Source organism: Littorina saxatilis, linkage group LG5 (genome assembly GCF_037325665.1).
Source record: "Littorina saxatilis isolate snail1 linkage group LG5, US_GU_Lsax_2.0, whole genome shotgun sequence".
NCBI lineage: Eukaryota > Metazoa > Mollusca > Gastropoda > Littorinimorpha > Littorinidae > Littorina > Littorina saxatilis.
In genome coordinates, this window is record NC_090249.1 from 9642815 (window position 1) to 9658083 (window position 15269).

At 43.4% G+C, this 15269-nt stretch overlaps 1 protein-coding gene across 1 annotated transcript in view; it reads left to right on the forward strand.

Moving 5' to 3' along the window:
• Positions 1 to 15269, forward strand: part of LOC138966252 (fibrillin-1-like) — an 87421-nt gene that overhangs the window by 9413 nt on the left and 62739 nt on the right. The window contains exons 3-4 of the mRNA XM_070338391.1: positions 2584 to 2707; positions 4083 to 4255. Coding sequence (XP_070194492.1) covers positions 2584 to 2707; positions 4083 to 4255 — 297 coding nt within the window. The remainder of the gene's footprint in view (positions 1 to 2583; positions 2708 to 4082; positions 4256 to 15269) is intronic.

Below are 15269 nucleotides of genomic sequence, written 5' to 3' on the forward strand. Positions count from 1 at the left end.
AAGTCTGTTTTGACTGATTGCGGTGCCTGTCAGGGCGTCTCATTGGCATTCTGCTGTTGTGATGGCTGCAATGCGACAGTCGTGTGGACCCACTCTGACAACTCGCTGTCGTTTAAACACTCACAGAATACGCCTGTCCATGTTAAAACCAACTCTGACTTAGATGGGTGTTGAAACCTATGGCTTTCATTTTGAACTTAAGCTCTACTCCCTGTGAATATATTGTACACACGATGAAAACCCACTAAGCTTCAACACATCCTCAATAGCCTGTGATAATCTTTCTGTCTATGTGTATGAAGGGAATGGACCCTAATATGGACCCGGCTCCTAATATGGATCACCTCCTGTCAGGCAAACAAACAGTGTGAGAGCGCTCAAAACCACTTCATTCACCACATTCGCCCTCTCTGGATAACTTGCACAATTATGTTTAAACAGATGCAAACGCACACGCCAGAAAACCGTTAGGCTTCTTCGCTTTTTACACTTACTGCATCGTTCGCTCCATAATTTTTATATATATATATAGTTTCTGTCCAAAACACAGCTGATAACACACAACATTTGCCATATAATGATGACACTCAGAACGTAATTGTTACATTTCAGCAGTGTCGATTCCGTTTTTCTAGCGCAAACAAAAAACAAGTCGCGTGAAGCGATATAAAAAACATTTAGTCAGTCTGTAAGCATCAAACAAAAAGCTCAACTCCAAAAACCAGACGCCGGCGAGACTATATTCAGATAGTCTCGGATCCATACCCGAAGACCGAGACGGATCACGCTCGTCTCCGCGAAGCATGCGAACATTATACTCAACCTATTTTCTTTAATTCTGGGCGTGTTTTTAAAAGTAAACATTTTGAATTCAAGAGAAGATGAGGAATAATCAATCACTTTTTAATCTGTAAGTGAAAATTCGTTTTGAATGACAACTCTAATGAGCAAACGAATTAACTAATTGTTAAGCTTCCAAGCTGAAATGCAATTCCATAAGTGACTTAGTCAAAGATTGCTTGAACAACCTGTAACTGGCTATCAAGTTGGAAAAAATATTTACAGTCTACAGTCAATAATGTGTTTTATGTTTTCTTATATTTTTGATCAGTTTCTTTCGTTTCTTGTTGTGCTTCAAATAATATTCTCCACGAACTGTTTTAAACCAGTTTGATGCATATTTGAGTTAGTATGACTCGCACACTGAGTTGTATCATACTATTTTCAGGGTCCCCACTGGTTTTTAGAAACAAAATTCCATGACTTTTCCATGACTTTCCATGAGCCTCAATAACATTTTCCATGACTAGATCCACAGGTCGCCATTTCCAAACACGCAAACTTTTTACGTCTTGTCACTGCCAGTTTTGACACTGGCTTGCTTTGCACTGAATTTGAGTCATTTTCTACGCAGTGTCTCTTCGACAAGCAAGTCAAGCATTTGCTACGCAGTCAGATTATCGGTAATGTTTGCTGGTCCTGTCATTTCACTAAACTGGACCAGCCACTGTTAGTATCCATCTGCACTTTCGTAAATTCCGTTTCGTAACCGTCACTGTGACTTGACGAACTGTCATTTTTTTCACCGCGATACACAGTTCATTGCGAAGATCTTCCTCGGTAATTCGTTCCAATTCCGCATACTTTTTGTTGTCAAGAAACAACTCGAAAGAAAGTTTCAAACTCATCATCCTCCATCTTGCTTGTCGAAGCGCTAAAGTACTTTATCGATGCAAAAACAAAAGCAGAAGACTTCGACGAAACCGACTCAAATGCAGCGCAGACGACACGACGAGATAACGGAAGGAAGTGAGCCTCGCTTTGGCTCAAGTGCCGTTAAAAATACCGTTATTCTCGTATGCAAATACGAACGAGAAGTTGGTCATACGAACAAGCTTTGTGCTGGCGACGCAAATCGCTGCTGGCTGGCAAAGGGGAGGGGGGGGGGGGGAATGGCTGGGCAACGAAAATCGCCGCTGGCATGCTAAAGGTTAATTTTTCTTCCTTTCTTATTTTTGTTAAATTCCATGACTTTCCATGACTTAAATTGAAATTCCATGACTTTCCAGGCCTGGAAAATCAAAAATCAAATTCCATGACTTTCCAGGTTTTCCTGTACGAACCCTGTATTTTGAAGTATAGTGGACTTTTGCAATGATTCGCGATGACCTCTTCGCTGGTCCATATTGCGCGCCCAGACTCCTAAAATTTGGACCAGTTGAATGTTTATTACAGCTAATTCACTCTTAGGACTGGAGGTTTAACCGAAGAAATAACAACTACCATGCAAGCACAAAAGGAAATTTCTTTGCGAAAAAAAACCAAGCTGAAACAAAAAATGGTCCATATTTGGGTCCTTTTCCCTATGACCGTCCCTGTGCGTGTGTGTGTGTGGAGGGGGGAGGGGTGGCGGGGGGGGGGGGGGGTCTGTTTGTCTGTCTGTCTGTCTTGTCTTGTCTGTTGAGTACTGTGTGTCCTCCAGGTGCAAGAGGAAGGTGATGTACTATTCAAATTGTACCGTGCTTGCCGGTGTTTGTCGTACGATGACGCTGTCCTTACCATGGCTGTGTTCTGTGTTCACAGCGAGCAGGAACCCTGCAGTATCATCCGGTTTGACGCAGGCGCAGTGGACATCTCTGAATCTGGCGCCATCGCCTTCCTGTCGGGTCTGTCCAACCCCTTGCCCTTTGATATCTTTACGTGGCAGGTCAGTGCTCTCCTCCCCCTCCTCCTCCTCCTCCTCCTCCTCCTCCTCCTCCTTCTCCTCCTCCTCCTTCTCCTCATCCTCCTCATCATCACCATTATCATCATCATCATCCGCCTCATCAGCAGCAGCAGCAGCACCAGCAGCAGCAACAGCAGCAGCATCATCATCTTCTTCTTCCTCCTCCTCATCGTCATCGTCATCGTCGTCGTCGTCGTCGTCATCATCATCATCAGCAGCAGCTGCATCATCCCCATCCCCAATTGCTAAACATTGTCACCTGGCAAATGAGTGGTACATCTCATCCATCATCATCATAATCGTCGTCGTTGTTGTCGTCGTCGTCGTCATCATCATCATCATCATCATCATCATCATCATCATCATCACCATCGTCATCATCATCATCATGTCAATGACCCTTTCGACGAAAAGCTTAACATTGAGGTTTTCTCGGATGTTTATTAAGTCATTCGAAACTTCACACACTTCAAGGATAATCATTTTATGCAGAATGACCCGTGTTTGATCGCCTTTCGTCGAATTTCAAGGTCACAGAGGGGCAAGCTTTGGTTAATCTTTGGTCAAAACAAGCAAATGTTTTTAAGCTAGATGTTCGACACTTTCCACACTATCAGGGTTTGTATTGTATTGTATTGTATGGGGAGATTTATATAGCGCTTGACGTTCTCTAAGCGCTTTACATATTAATTTCTGCCGTGTGAGATGGAATTTTTTACACAATATATCACGCATTCACATCGGCCAGCAAACCTCAAGCCTATTAGGGCGAGCATTCACCTTTCACGGCCTTTATTCCAAGTCACACGGGTATTTGGTGGACATTTTTAGCTATGCCTATACAATTTTGCCAGGAAAGACCTTTTTGTCAATCGTGGGATCTTTAACGTGCACACCCCAATGTAGTGTACACGGTTTGATGACCTGCAGACATGCAGACATGACCCGAGTCAAGGTCACAGATGGGTTGCGTTCTGGTTCATCATGGCCAAATGTTAAGGTCACAGTGGGGTTGAGTTCGGGTCAATAAGAAGGAAATTATCATTTTCTTGACTGTTCATTGAGCTAGAGCAGCATATCATTTATTGTTTATTCATATTACACATGGCGTGTGTGCGTCGTACGAGCATTAGCTTTTCTTGTTTGGAACACAGTTTTTTGTGGATTTGTTTTAGTTGCTGTTTTGTGTGTGCGAGTGTGTGTGTGTGTGTGTGTGTGTGTTGTATTGTATTGCATTGCATTGTACTGTACTGTATTGTACTGCACTGTACTGTACTGTACTGTGTAGTACTGTATTGTACTGTACTGTACTGTACTGTACTTTATTGTACTGTATTGTATTGTATTGGGTATACAGGGTGACGTGTTCATCTCCTTCACCTTTCTGGACGAGGACACGAGTGTGCGGGAGACAGTGGACACGTTCACCTTCACCTACCAGCAACAACAACCCGTCAAGGGGAGGCTACTCGGCGTCGCAGATTACTCGGGTACGACTCTACGTGGTCAGCGGCTTGTTGACCCCACCAGGTGAGGGACCAATGATGATGATGATGATGATGATTATGATGATGATGGTGCTTCCTGTCCTACAGGCCATAGTTTTTGTGCCTATTATATAATAGGATTCGTTAGCCTTCAAAACAAAAAACAAAAAAAATCGAAAACAAAAAAAATCGACCCAGCTTAAAAGTGGCCAGAACCAAACAAGACCCGCAGGTGCATTCCAAGAAATAGGTATAATAAGTAATAAAATGGGATTGTAGTTCGATAGCTTAATTCTCATGTGATAAATTTCTTCATGGGGAAGGGCCACTAAAAGATATCATTTCAATATCCAAAATACGTTAAGAGAGATAAAATTCAGAGCCACCTTTACCTTAAAACTGGTTAAGAATGTAATTGACCAATGACTTTCATATATTGTTATACGGCAATTCCAAAAAAATGCTCACCTAAGCCTGAAATTCAAAATAGAATTGACGGCTTTTTCACCGTACATATTCCATGAGAGATGATTATAGTTACTCATACCATTCATCGTTTGCCTCTTATTCACTCCCCTTGCATGCCGCCATTTTGTTTTTGATGCCATTTGGGAACGCGCCGTGTGAAGTCATTTTATGACAACTTTTAAGAATGTCATCGCGTGTGCTAGTTTTTATTGTTTTGGTTTCGAAAATTAGTCAAAGTTGCTAGAGAAGCCTTACACTATCGTTTGATCTGTTTTTTAAATATCTAATGATAATACTTTTTGAGATACAGTCGAACCTGTCTAAAGAGACCACCCAAGGGATGAGAAAAAGTGGTCTCTTTAGACAGATGATCTTCTAAGACAGGTTCGACATTTGGCAAACTCCCATCTTCCCAGAAACACTTGAACGTAGTGTCCCACGTCACACACACACACACACACACACACACACACACACACACACACACACACACACACACACACACACACACACACACACACCTCCCGCTGCACAGAAACACTCTATTCATGTATGAAAGTCACTCACAAAGCCACTCATACAGCCACACACACAGCCACACACACACACACACACACACACACACACACACACACACACACACACACAGTTGTTGCTCCACTGCTTTCTTGCTTAGCCATGCGGATTGTTGGGTGATTAAAGATAAAAAAAAAAACGCTTTGCACTCGTCACAGACGAGCGATTGCAATTATAGCGATAACCTTTCAGAGATGACGTCATTAGGTTGCTACGTCATAAATGACGAGGAATCAAACTAGGTCACTTTTGAATTATGCTTCAAAACGGGGTCTTTTGTCAAGCACCATGAACAACTCCACTTCTGTGAAAGAGTGTAGCTAGGTAATGACACAAAGGAAATTTCTACAAAAGTGAAGAAAGTTACATGAATCAAACCTGCTTCATATTCTACAATCTGGCAAAATAAAACGGAAATCAAAACTGCGCAAAAAGGGAACAGCTCTGAATAGCCCAAATGACTTCCGGAGAGCTCTTCAAGCAAGACGAATGTAGCTGCTGTATCAAAACTAAACAATTAAGATTAAAAGTGTACATACGAGTATAAAGTGCAAGACTTAAACTTTCATATAGAACAGTCCGCAGAATTCTACACAATGACCTTCAGTTTCAAAAGTTGGCTGCAAAATGGATGCCTCATAAGCTGACAGGGAAACAGAAGAAGCAACAGGTTCCTGTTGCACGCAATCCGCTCAACCGTTTTTAACCAAGTAGACCCAAACTTGTGATGAATGTAGTCACTGATAATGAAACTTTGGTTTCCTTCTATAATGTTGCCAGCAAACACAAAACAAAGCGCGATTGGACCACAATGACGAGACGCACCAAATTTGTAAGCAAGGTTTTCAAAGCAGAAACAGTGCTATTCGCTGTATTTTGCGATCACTAAGGTCCCGTTGCTGTCGATATTCTGTCTGCTAACAGAACTGTCACTGTCACATACTATGCAAAAACCTTATTACCCACACTTAATCACGAGTTCAGCAGTCAACGAATAAACTGCAAAACCCAGACATCCCTTCTTCGGGGCGGGGATATAGCTCAGTTGGTAGCTCGCTGGATTTGTATTCAGTTGGCCGCTGTCAGCGTGAGTTCGATCCCAGGTTCGGCGGAAATTTATTTCAGAGTCAACTTTGTGTGCAAGACTCTCTTCGGTGTCCGAACCCTCCCCCCGTGTACACTACATTGGGTGTGCACGTTAAAGATCCCACGATTGACAAAAGGGTCTTTCCTGGCAAAATTGCTTAGGCACAGTTAATAATTGTCTACCTATACCCGTGTGACTTGGAATAATAGGCCGTGAAAGGTAAATATGCGCCGAAATGGCTGCAATCTACTGGCCGTATAAAATTTCATCTCACACGGCATCACTGCAGAGCGCCTAGAACTGTACCCACGGAATATGCGCGATATAAGCGTCATTGATTGATTGATTGATTGATTCTCCATGACAATGGCAGTCTCCACAAAATAAGGGCCGTAACTCCATTCCTTAAAGTCTAAACAATCCCATCTTTGCCTCACATACTCTTCAGACCTGATTTAACTCCTTGTGATTTCTGGTTATTTCATCTATGAAAACAAGACTTTGTATCAAGAAGTTTTACTGTTTCCAAGACATAAAAAAGCTGACAAATCAGAGTTTAAAACCAACCCCAAATAAGGCACTTGTGACTTTGCATCGATGTAGGAGGAGAGCAGTTCTAATGACTACTGTAATTTGAGCCAAATACGCCAAACAGTCTCCGCGAAAATCACATTTGATCATTTTGTTTGGATCATACCTCGGAGCGCTAATTCTCAATGTTGGAGTTTAGTTATGTACACATTTACAATTAACGGGGTATTCTCGACTAACACCAACAAAAATAAAGTGGAATAGTGTGTTGCACATTTAGGATCTTGTCAAATGTACATACTCATTTGTTTTTACATGAGTGTATAATGGTTGCTGAATTGCCGGGAGGGAAGACAGCCAAGAACGTCAAAATACAAAACCGTTTAAATGACGTTTTTGAGCTAGAATCAGGAACCATTTATGTTTCTGATGATGTGTACTTGTTCGCCCGCCACGTTTGAATGCAATATTTTTGGAAATCAAGGCGTTGTCTGAAGTTTATAAGAAAAAACCCGAGTGACCTTGACCGGTGACCTTGAGAAGTGACCTTGACCCGGAATGCTTTAAATATGTTTGCTGGAGGTGTATGTTTCTTTTAAGTGTATCAATATAAATTATGTACAAAATGTCCAGTTCAAATCATTAGTTCAAAAGTTATTTAGATGGGCAATCATGCTCCCGTATGCTTATGGGGGAAGTTCGCGACAACTCCCGGGGCAATATGCTTATGGGGGAAGTACGCGACAACTCCCGAAGTTTTGAGTGACATCGGAAGTACTTGCCTCACTTTCGTATGCATGGGCAGGAAGAAGGGCTTACTTCGAAGCAAAGCGAAAAAGTAACTGAGGGTAGTTTGCGACTACTCCCAAAGTTTTGAGCGACATCGGAAGTACATCCTCACTTTCGCATGCATGGGACGAAAAAAAGAGCTTACTTTGGAAGCAAACTAGGAAGTAAGTGAGGGTAATTGTACTACAGCGAGACCCAGGAGTACAAACGCTACTTCCAAAGTTTCTCAGTGCAAAAGGGCAGGGCTTTTCTTCGGTTTTTCATATCAAACCGAGCTAACGCAAATGAAAGTCCCAAACAGAGAAAATAGAAGGAAAAGTCATATCTCGTGCGTGCATTTCGTGCAAATTTCCCTGAATACAAACCAGCCAGCTTTGACTTTTGTTCGTTCTGGGTCACTGGCCACCACTCTTTCATCCCCGCTTATACGAGGGGGTGTTTCTATGTAAATGGGCGTCGTTGTGTGCATGTGTGAGTGTGAGTGTGTGTTTGTGTGAGAGTGTGCGTGTGTGTGTGTGTGTGTGTGTGTGTGTGTGTGTGTGTGTGTGTGAGAGAGAGAGAGAGTGTGTGTGTGTGTGTGTGTGCATGTGTGTGTGTGTGCGTGCGTGCGTGCGTGCGTGCGTGCGTGCATGTGTAGTTGTGCGTCTGTTTATTCATTCGTTTGTTTGTGTGCACGCACGCACATGTATGTGTGTGGGGGGGGGGAGGGGTGTGTGTGTGTGTGTGTGTGTGTGTGTGTGTGTGTGTGTGTTTGTATGTATTTTTGCGAGTGCCTGCCTGCCTGTGTGTGCGGGTATAATTGTGCGTTTGTTTGCGTGCGCGAGCGTGCGTGCGTGCGTGTGTGTGTGTGTGTGTGTGTGTGTGTGTGTCTGTGTGTCTGTGTGTGTGTGTGTGTGTGTGTGTGTGCACCCCTACATCCCCTCTTACCACACACTATTATGAGCTGAGTATTTGTGCCTCGATATTTTATTGATGTTCTTACGTTTTTACATTTAGTCAAGTTATGACTAAATGTTTTAACATCGAGGGGGGAATCGAGACGAGGGTCGTGGTGTATGTGCGTGTGTCTGTGTGTGTGTGTGTGTGTGTGTGTATAGCGATTCAGACTAAACTACTGGACCGATCTTTATGAAAATTGACATGAGAGTTCCTGGGTATGAAATCCCCGAACGTTTTTTTCATTTTTTTGATAAATGTCTTTGATGACGTCATATCCGGCTTTTCGTGAAAGTTGAGGCGGCACTGTCACGCCCTCATTTTTCAACCAAATTGGTTGAAATTTTGGTCAAGTAATCTTCGACGAAGCCCGGACTTCGGTATTGCATTTCAGCTTGGTGGCTTAAAAATTAATTAATGACTTTGGTCATTAAAAATCAGAAAATTGTAAAAAAAACTAAAAATTTATAAAACGATCCAAATTTACGTTTATCTTATTCTCCATCATTTGCTGATTCCAAAAACATATAAATATGTTATATTCGGATTAAAAACAAGCTCTGAAAATTAAATATATAAAAATTATTATCAAATTTTTTTTTTCGAAATCAATTTTAAAAACACTTTCATCTTATTCCTTGTCGGTTCCTGATTCCAAAAACATATAGATATGATATGTTTGGATTATTTTCCAAATGTTTTTTTCGAAATCAATTTAAAAACACTTTCATCTTATTCCTTGTCGGTTCCTGATTCCAAAAACATATAGATATGATATGTTTGGATTAAAAACACGCTCAGAAAGTTAAAACGAAGAGAGGTACAGAAAAGCGTGCTATCCTTCTCAGCGCAACGAATACCCCGCTCTTCTTGTCAATTCCACGGGCACTGCCTTTGCCACGGGCGGTGGAGTGACGATGCTACGAGTATACGGTCTTGCTGCGTTACGTTGCGTTCAGTTTCATTCTGTGAGTTCGACAGCTACTTGACTAAATGTTGTATTTTCGCCTTACGCGACTTGTATGTTGTTCATTATGATTCACCACACCCGAGTTTCTCGTAATTGAGATAATACAGTGTTCTATGTCTATGCACGGACCTCTATGCACAGAGGTCCGTGGTCTATGTCTAACACACATGCACACACGCGCGTAGGCTAAACAAATCCAATCTTGACTTTCAACTTTATATAAACACTAGATGAATACCCGCTTCGCCGGGTAGCCGGCTTCGCCGGGAAGAAATAGAGCCGAATACCCGGCTTCGCCGGGTGAGTGGCGCACCGTACGCCGGCTTCGCCGGGTGAGTGGCGCACCGTACGCGATTGACGCCACACGAAGTAAAACTTCAAATATAGTAACGGGAATATGGATTGAGCGTTGTGGACAGTGACCTTCTAAAAATAGTAACGGGAATATGGATTGACGCCACACGAAGGAAGGGAGATAAACGCAAAACACTGGAGAAGATAAGGAAGAGTTACTGGGAATGGATCTGGGAAGATGAACAGAAAAAGCAAAATCGGTTCAGCGCTGCGCGCTGAGAGCACGTGTGGAAAATTCTCATCGACCAGGTTGTGTCCGGGGTCTACCTGAATGTGCTCACCAAATTTGAAGCAGATCCATCGAGAACTTTGGCCGTGCATCGCGAACACACACACACACACACACACAGACACAAGCCGTATATATATATAGATACACACAAGAGGAATACCCGGCTTCGCCGGGTGAATCGCGAGACAGAGTATGCAGCGTGGCGGTTCGCCGGCTTAGAGCACGTGTTGAACATTTTCATCCACCAGTTTGTGCCCACACAAAGAAAGGCAAGAACATACAGAGAGACAAAAGCCTCAAGACCCCATCACAAACAGAACTCTACAATCCACAGGTGTTGCCTGGCGAGCTAGCTATAAATAGCTCACAACTTCTAAGGCGAACAGCTCTGCAGAGTCTGCTGTGAAGGGCGACGGTAGTCTCCCTGTCACACTCGACCCCCTTTGAATGAACTTTGTCCCCAAAGTTCCGAACCATGGACCCGCCAAGCTTAGGTCCCTCCCAGGTTGGTGGAATGGGAAGAGCACGAAAATGATTCAGTGGCCTGAACATTTCATGTCGAGTCCCATCCCTGTCGACGACGCCAAAAGTAACCGAGTGCCGAAACACCACAATCACCTTTGAAGGCGAAGTCCACTCAAACGGGATTGAGAATTTTAGAGCTTATTTCTAAGCCCTATAATAACTGTTATGGCTTCTCAAAGGAAGGCCAGATCATACAGAGAGACAAAAGCCGCCAGACCCCATCACAAACAGAACTCTACAATCCACAGGTGTTGCCTACACACACACACACACACACACACACACACACACACACACACACACACACACACACACACACACACACACACACACACACAGAAGCCGTATATATCTATCTATATATATAAATATATAGAGATAGATGACAGTGGATTTTTCGATAAATAGATTCGATCTTTGCACTTTTACAGTGAGGACAACTTACGGGTACATGCAAGGAAAGCCGCGTTCTGGACAGTGCAGTGACCTTCTAAAAATAGTAACGGGAATATCTGAAGCTGCTTGGAAGGAAGGGAGATAAACGCGCAAAACACTGGAGAAGATAAGGAAGAGTTACTGGGAATGGATCTTCAGAAAAACCAAAATCGGTTCACCGCGCCGCGCTTAAAGCACGTGTTGAAAATTTCCATCGACCAGGTTGTGTCCGGGGTCTACCTGAATATGCCCACCAAATTTGAAGCAGATCCATTGAGAACTTTGGCCGTGCATCGCGAACACACACACACACACACACACACACACACACACACACACACACACACACACACACACACACACACACACACAAGTCGTATATATATATATATAGAAGATCCTGTTCACAATTAACGAGGACAAACAAAATTTACAAATACCAAAGTACAACAATTTATGTTTTGTAAAACTTCGGACACACATTTTCCCAATTAATATGAAAGTCACTGAACTTATCTTCTTTTCACTACACCTTATATCTTGATTCCCCAAACACTGATTGATTTCTGCCTTTTCAAATTTACCAAACGTTCGCTCTAACCAACCTATTTTGTCCAAAACAGTTTTACCGATACACAATCATTAAAAAAAGAAGAGGTTTTAACGTAACCGACTTCGCTACCACATAAACAAAAAATGTTTTATTCTCCCCAACATTCTGGTCAACAAAATCATTATTATAGACAGTCATTCAATTTCAAGACAATCATCACAGCTTTGAACCGACCCTTTCGTTCAACCAGGCAGAAGCAACAACTATAGTAAAAGCTACAGCGCGATCAACGTTCGCCCATTTACGAACTCGCGATGAGATTTGTTTCCTCTGGTCACCAAGCCTACCGTTCACAAACGCATGCGCACTTATTGGGATTCCCCCAATTTCCTCGACCTTGACCTCAGAACTCTCGAAGCCACTACTTCGGCTTTCAATTTAGCTCTTGCATACCGAGTAGCTGGCAACTTTGCTTCCGAAGTTCCCACTTTCAATGTTAATTTGCAGGGTCTCTCACTTGACATCATTATATACTGTTCAAAAAAAGAAACGCATAGCTTGTAATATTTGGTTAATTTAGTTATATGGCTACAAGGATATCCACCAAACTGCAGAAAATGTTTATCTGGTCGTCGACCTTTCGTCCATTGCCACAAGTGAGCTCTGCACGTGACTCATGCGTTATCAGTGGCTACAATGTCAAAATTGCTCATTTGGCATGACAACTCGTCATGCTTCAGTGTAATCTCGTGAAACTCGGGGAATATTGAGCTCTCACCATGTCTTCCAAAACCCATAAAAGCGGATTGTTCGCCACAAAGAAATCAGACGACAATTCAGCGACGAAAGATGGCCCGATTGAGCAGAGAAGACCGCCAAATTGCATTGGGTCGTTTACAAGCAGGCCAAAGTCAAAGTGCAATCGCCAGGCACTTCCACGTGTCCCAGAGCACCATCAGTAGACTGTGGGTCAGGTTTCAAGCCACTGGCTCCGTTGCTGACTTGCCACGAGCGGGAAGACCAAGGGCGACAACTGCTGCTCACGACCGCTTCATACGGCTCCGCCACCTCCGGAATCGTTTCCTGTCGGCCTCATCTTCTGTCCAGGCTCTCCCCGGGCCACACCGATTATCGGCCAGACCGTGCGGAACCGCCTGCATGAAGCTGGTTTGAGAGCTCGCAGACCTCACAGAGGAGCTGTCCTCACCCGCCGCCATCGCCAGAACCGAGTGCAGTGGGGCAACCAGCACCTTCGCTGGACCGTCCGGAATCACTGGAGACACGTGTGGTTCAGCGACGAGTCCTACTTCCTGCTCCAGCGACATGATGGTCGGAGGAGGGTCTACCGGAGAGTAAACGAACGTTACGCGCCCAACTGTGTGGATGAGGCACCCGTTCATGGTGGTGGAGGCGTCATGGTGTGGGGGGCGATCAATACCGCTGGAAGGAGCACCCTGGTGCACGTCCAAGGGCGCATAACTGCCCAGCGATACGTGGAGGAAATTCTGCGCCCACACGCCCTTCCTCTTCTGGCTGACCAGGATGCCATATTCCAGCAGGACAACGCTCGCCCGCACACAGCACGACTCACCACCCAGTTCCTCACCGACCACCATGTCCAGGTGCTTCCCTGGCCATCCATGTCGCCAGACATGAACCCGATAGAACACCTCTGGGATGAATTGGACAGACGTGTGCGCAGGCGAGAAGAAGCGCCGGCAAATCACCGCGATCTATTGCAGGCACTTCAGGAGGAGTGGGACACCATCCCACAGCAAGATATCCGGCATCTGATCCAGTCCATGCCCAGAAGGTGCCGGGCAGTTGTTGCTGCTCAAGGCAGTCACACCCCCTACTGACTTGACAGCCTCGGCACCCAATCGTATTGATTGACTGATTGATTTGAAGATGCAAATGAACTGTGTGTGCATTCAACTGTGTCCATACCAAATTTCAAACAAATAATCTAAATATTGGATTTTCTGTTAATTTTTTCGAAAAATAAAACAAATTTGGCAAGTAGCAACTATGCGTTTCTTTTTTTGAACAGTATACGACGATATCGCTTCTTAAGGGTCCTTACCCATCCAAAAGAAACCTCCAACGCATACTACAATTGCAGGACATTCCTGTTTTTAAGGCAGCTCATTGGGAAATGAGCTCAGACAGAATATCGAAGACGTGAAATGCGTCAATCGAGCAACTGTCGTAACTTGGCTACAATGAGACGGTCGGCTACCTTGCACCATAGACACGAACTGTGACATTCTTGTTTAATTTAGGTGAAATGCTTGAAACAGAGTGGCTCAAAAGCGACAGTTCGATCAGTTACTAACCGAGAACAACGTGCTCAGTCATTCGGCGAAGGTGGCGAGCTTTCAAACCATCACGACTGAATAACTCATATTACATCTTTTCATCACGCATTTTTCACACGAGTAGCATGGTGCAGTGGTTACGGATTCGGAAATTCGATCCGCCGCTCTGGGTTCAAGTGCTGCTGGGAGGAAAAGTTTTTTTTTATAATTTTTTTGTATTAATCTTTTTCTTTATAGGCCTCAATTGCATTCAGGCTGCAACAACCGGTTTTTGTCTCTGTGTTCAGTTTTGTTTAATTGCGTTAAGAAACTGTCCTATGCTTTCACAAAAAATCCAATCTTGACTTTCAACTGTACATTAATATAAAAAGCAGGAAAAGAGAACAGAAAAAAAGATCAATAAAGACGGATGCTCCCCGATAACAAAAACAAAAAAACAAAAAAGAGAGAGAGGCAAAAAAGAAAGGGTTGAAGCTGCCTGCATGCAATTGAGATTAAAAAAAAAGGAGAAAAAAGTTCAACATAATCATTTATTTTTCTCCCCAACATTCAGGTCAACAAAGTCATTGTCATAGCTAGGCAGTCATTCGATTCCAAGACAATCATCACAGGTTTGAACCGACCCTTTCGTTTAAAGGCACAGTAAGCCTCCCGTAAACCATCACAGATACGGTCAGGCTTTTACACACAGTACAAACACCCTTTCATTTAAACACTCACCGATTGAGAACATCCTAGGTGCCCTCCGTAAAGAGCGAGCAATTTTCAAAGAATTTATTTTTGCGTGGTTTATCTTACCCCTGAGCCATCGTGAACCCGTGTGATCCAGTTTCCCTTTTTCACAATGTAGTCGTCAGTTAGTCATTTGAATGCGACTCGATGTGAGCTTATCTACAATAGAACGTTTTTTTGCACGAAACAAACGGCTGTGGTTCACAAGAACTCTAGCGATGGCTTTTGACTGTTGAGAGGAACGGCGATATGCATAAACCGTCGTCTGCTACGACCCTTGCGTGACCCTGCTTCCGGGCTTTTCTTTTTTCAAACTTTCACCACTTCGAATTGTACTGATCTTGTCTTGATGAAAAAAGAATTCTTTTATAATTAAAGAATGTTTGTGTAACAAGCTGTCAATTTATTATTTAGATTTTAAAAGTTAGGTCTAGCGCAAAAACGCACCACGGTCCAAAAACATTCTGATAATCATCGATCCACGGCTATGGCCAGTTTACATCGATAGAATGAGACCCGAAGGGAAGTAACTCATTTTTGACCTGAGTTCA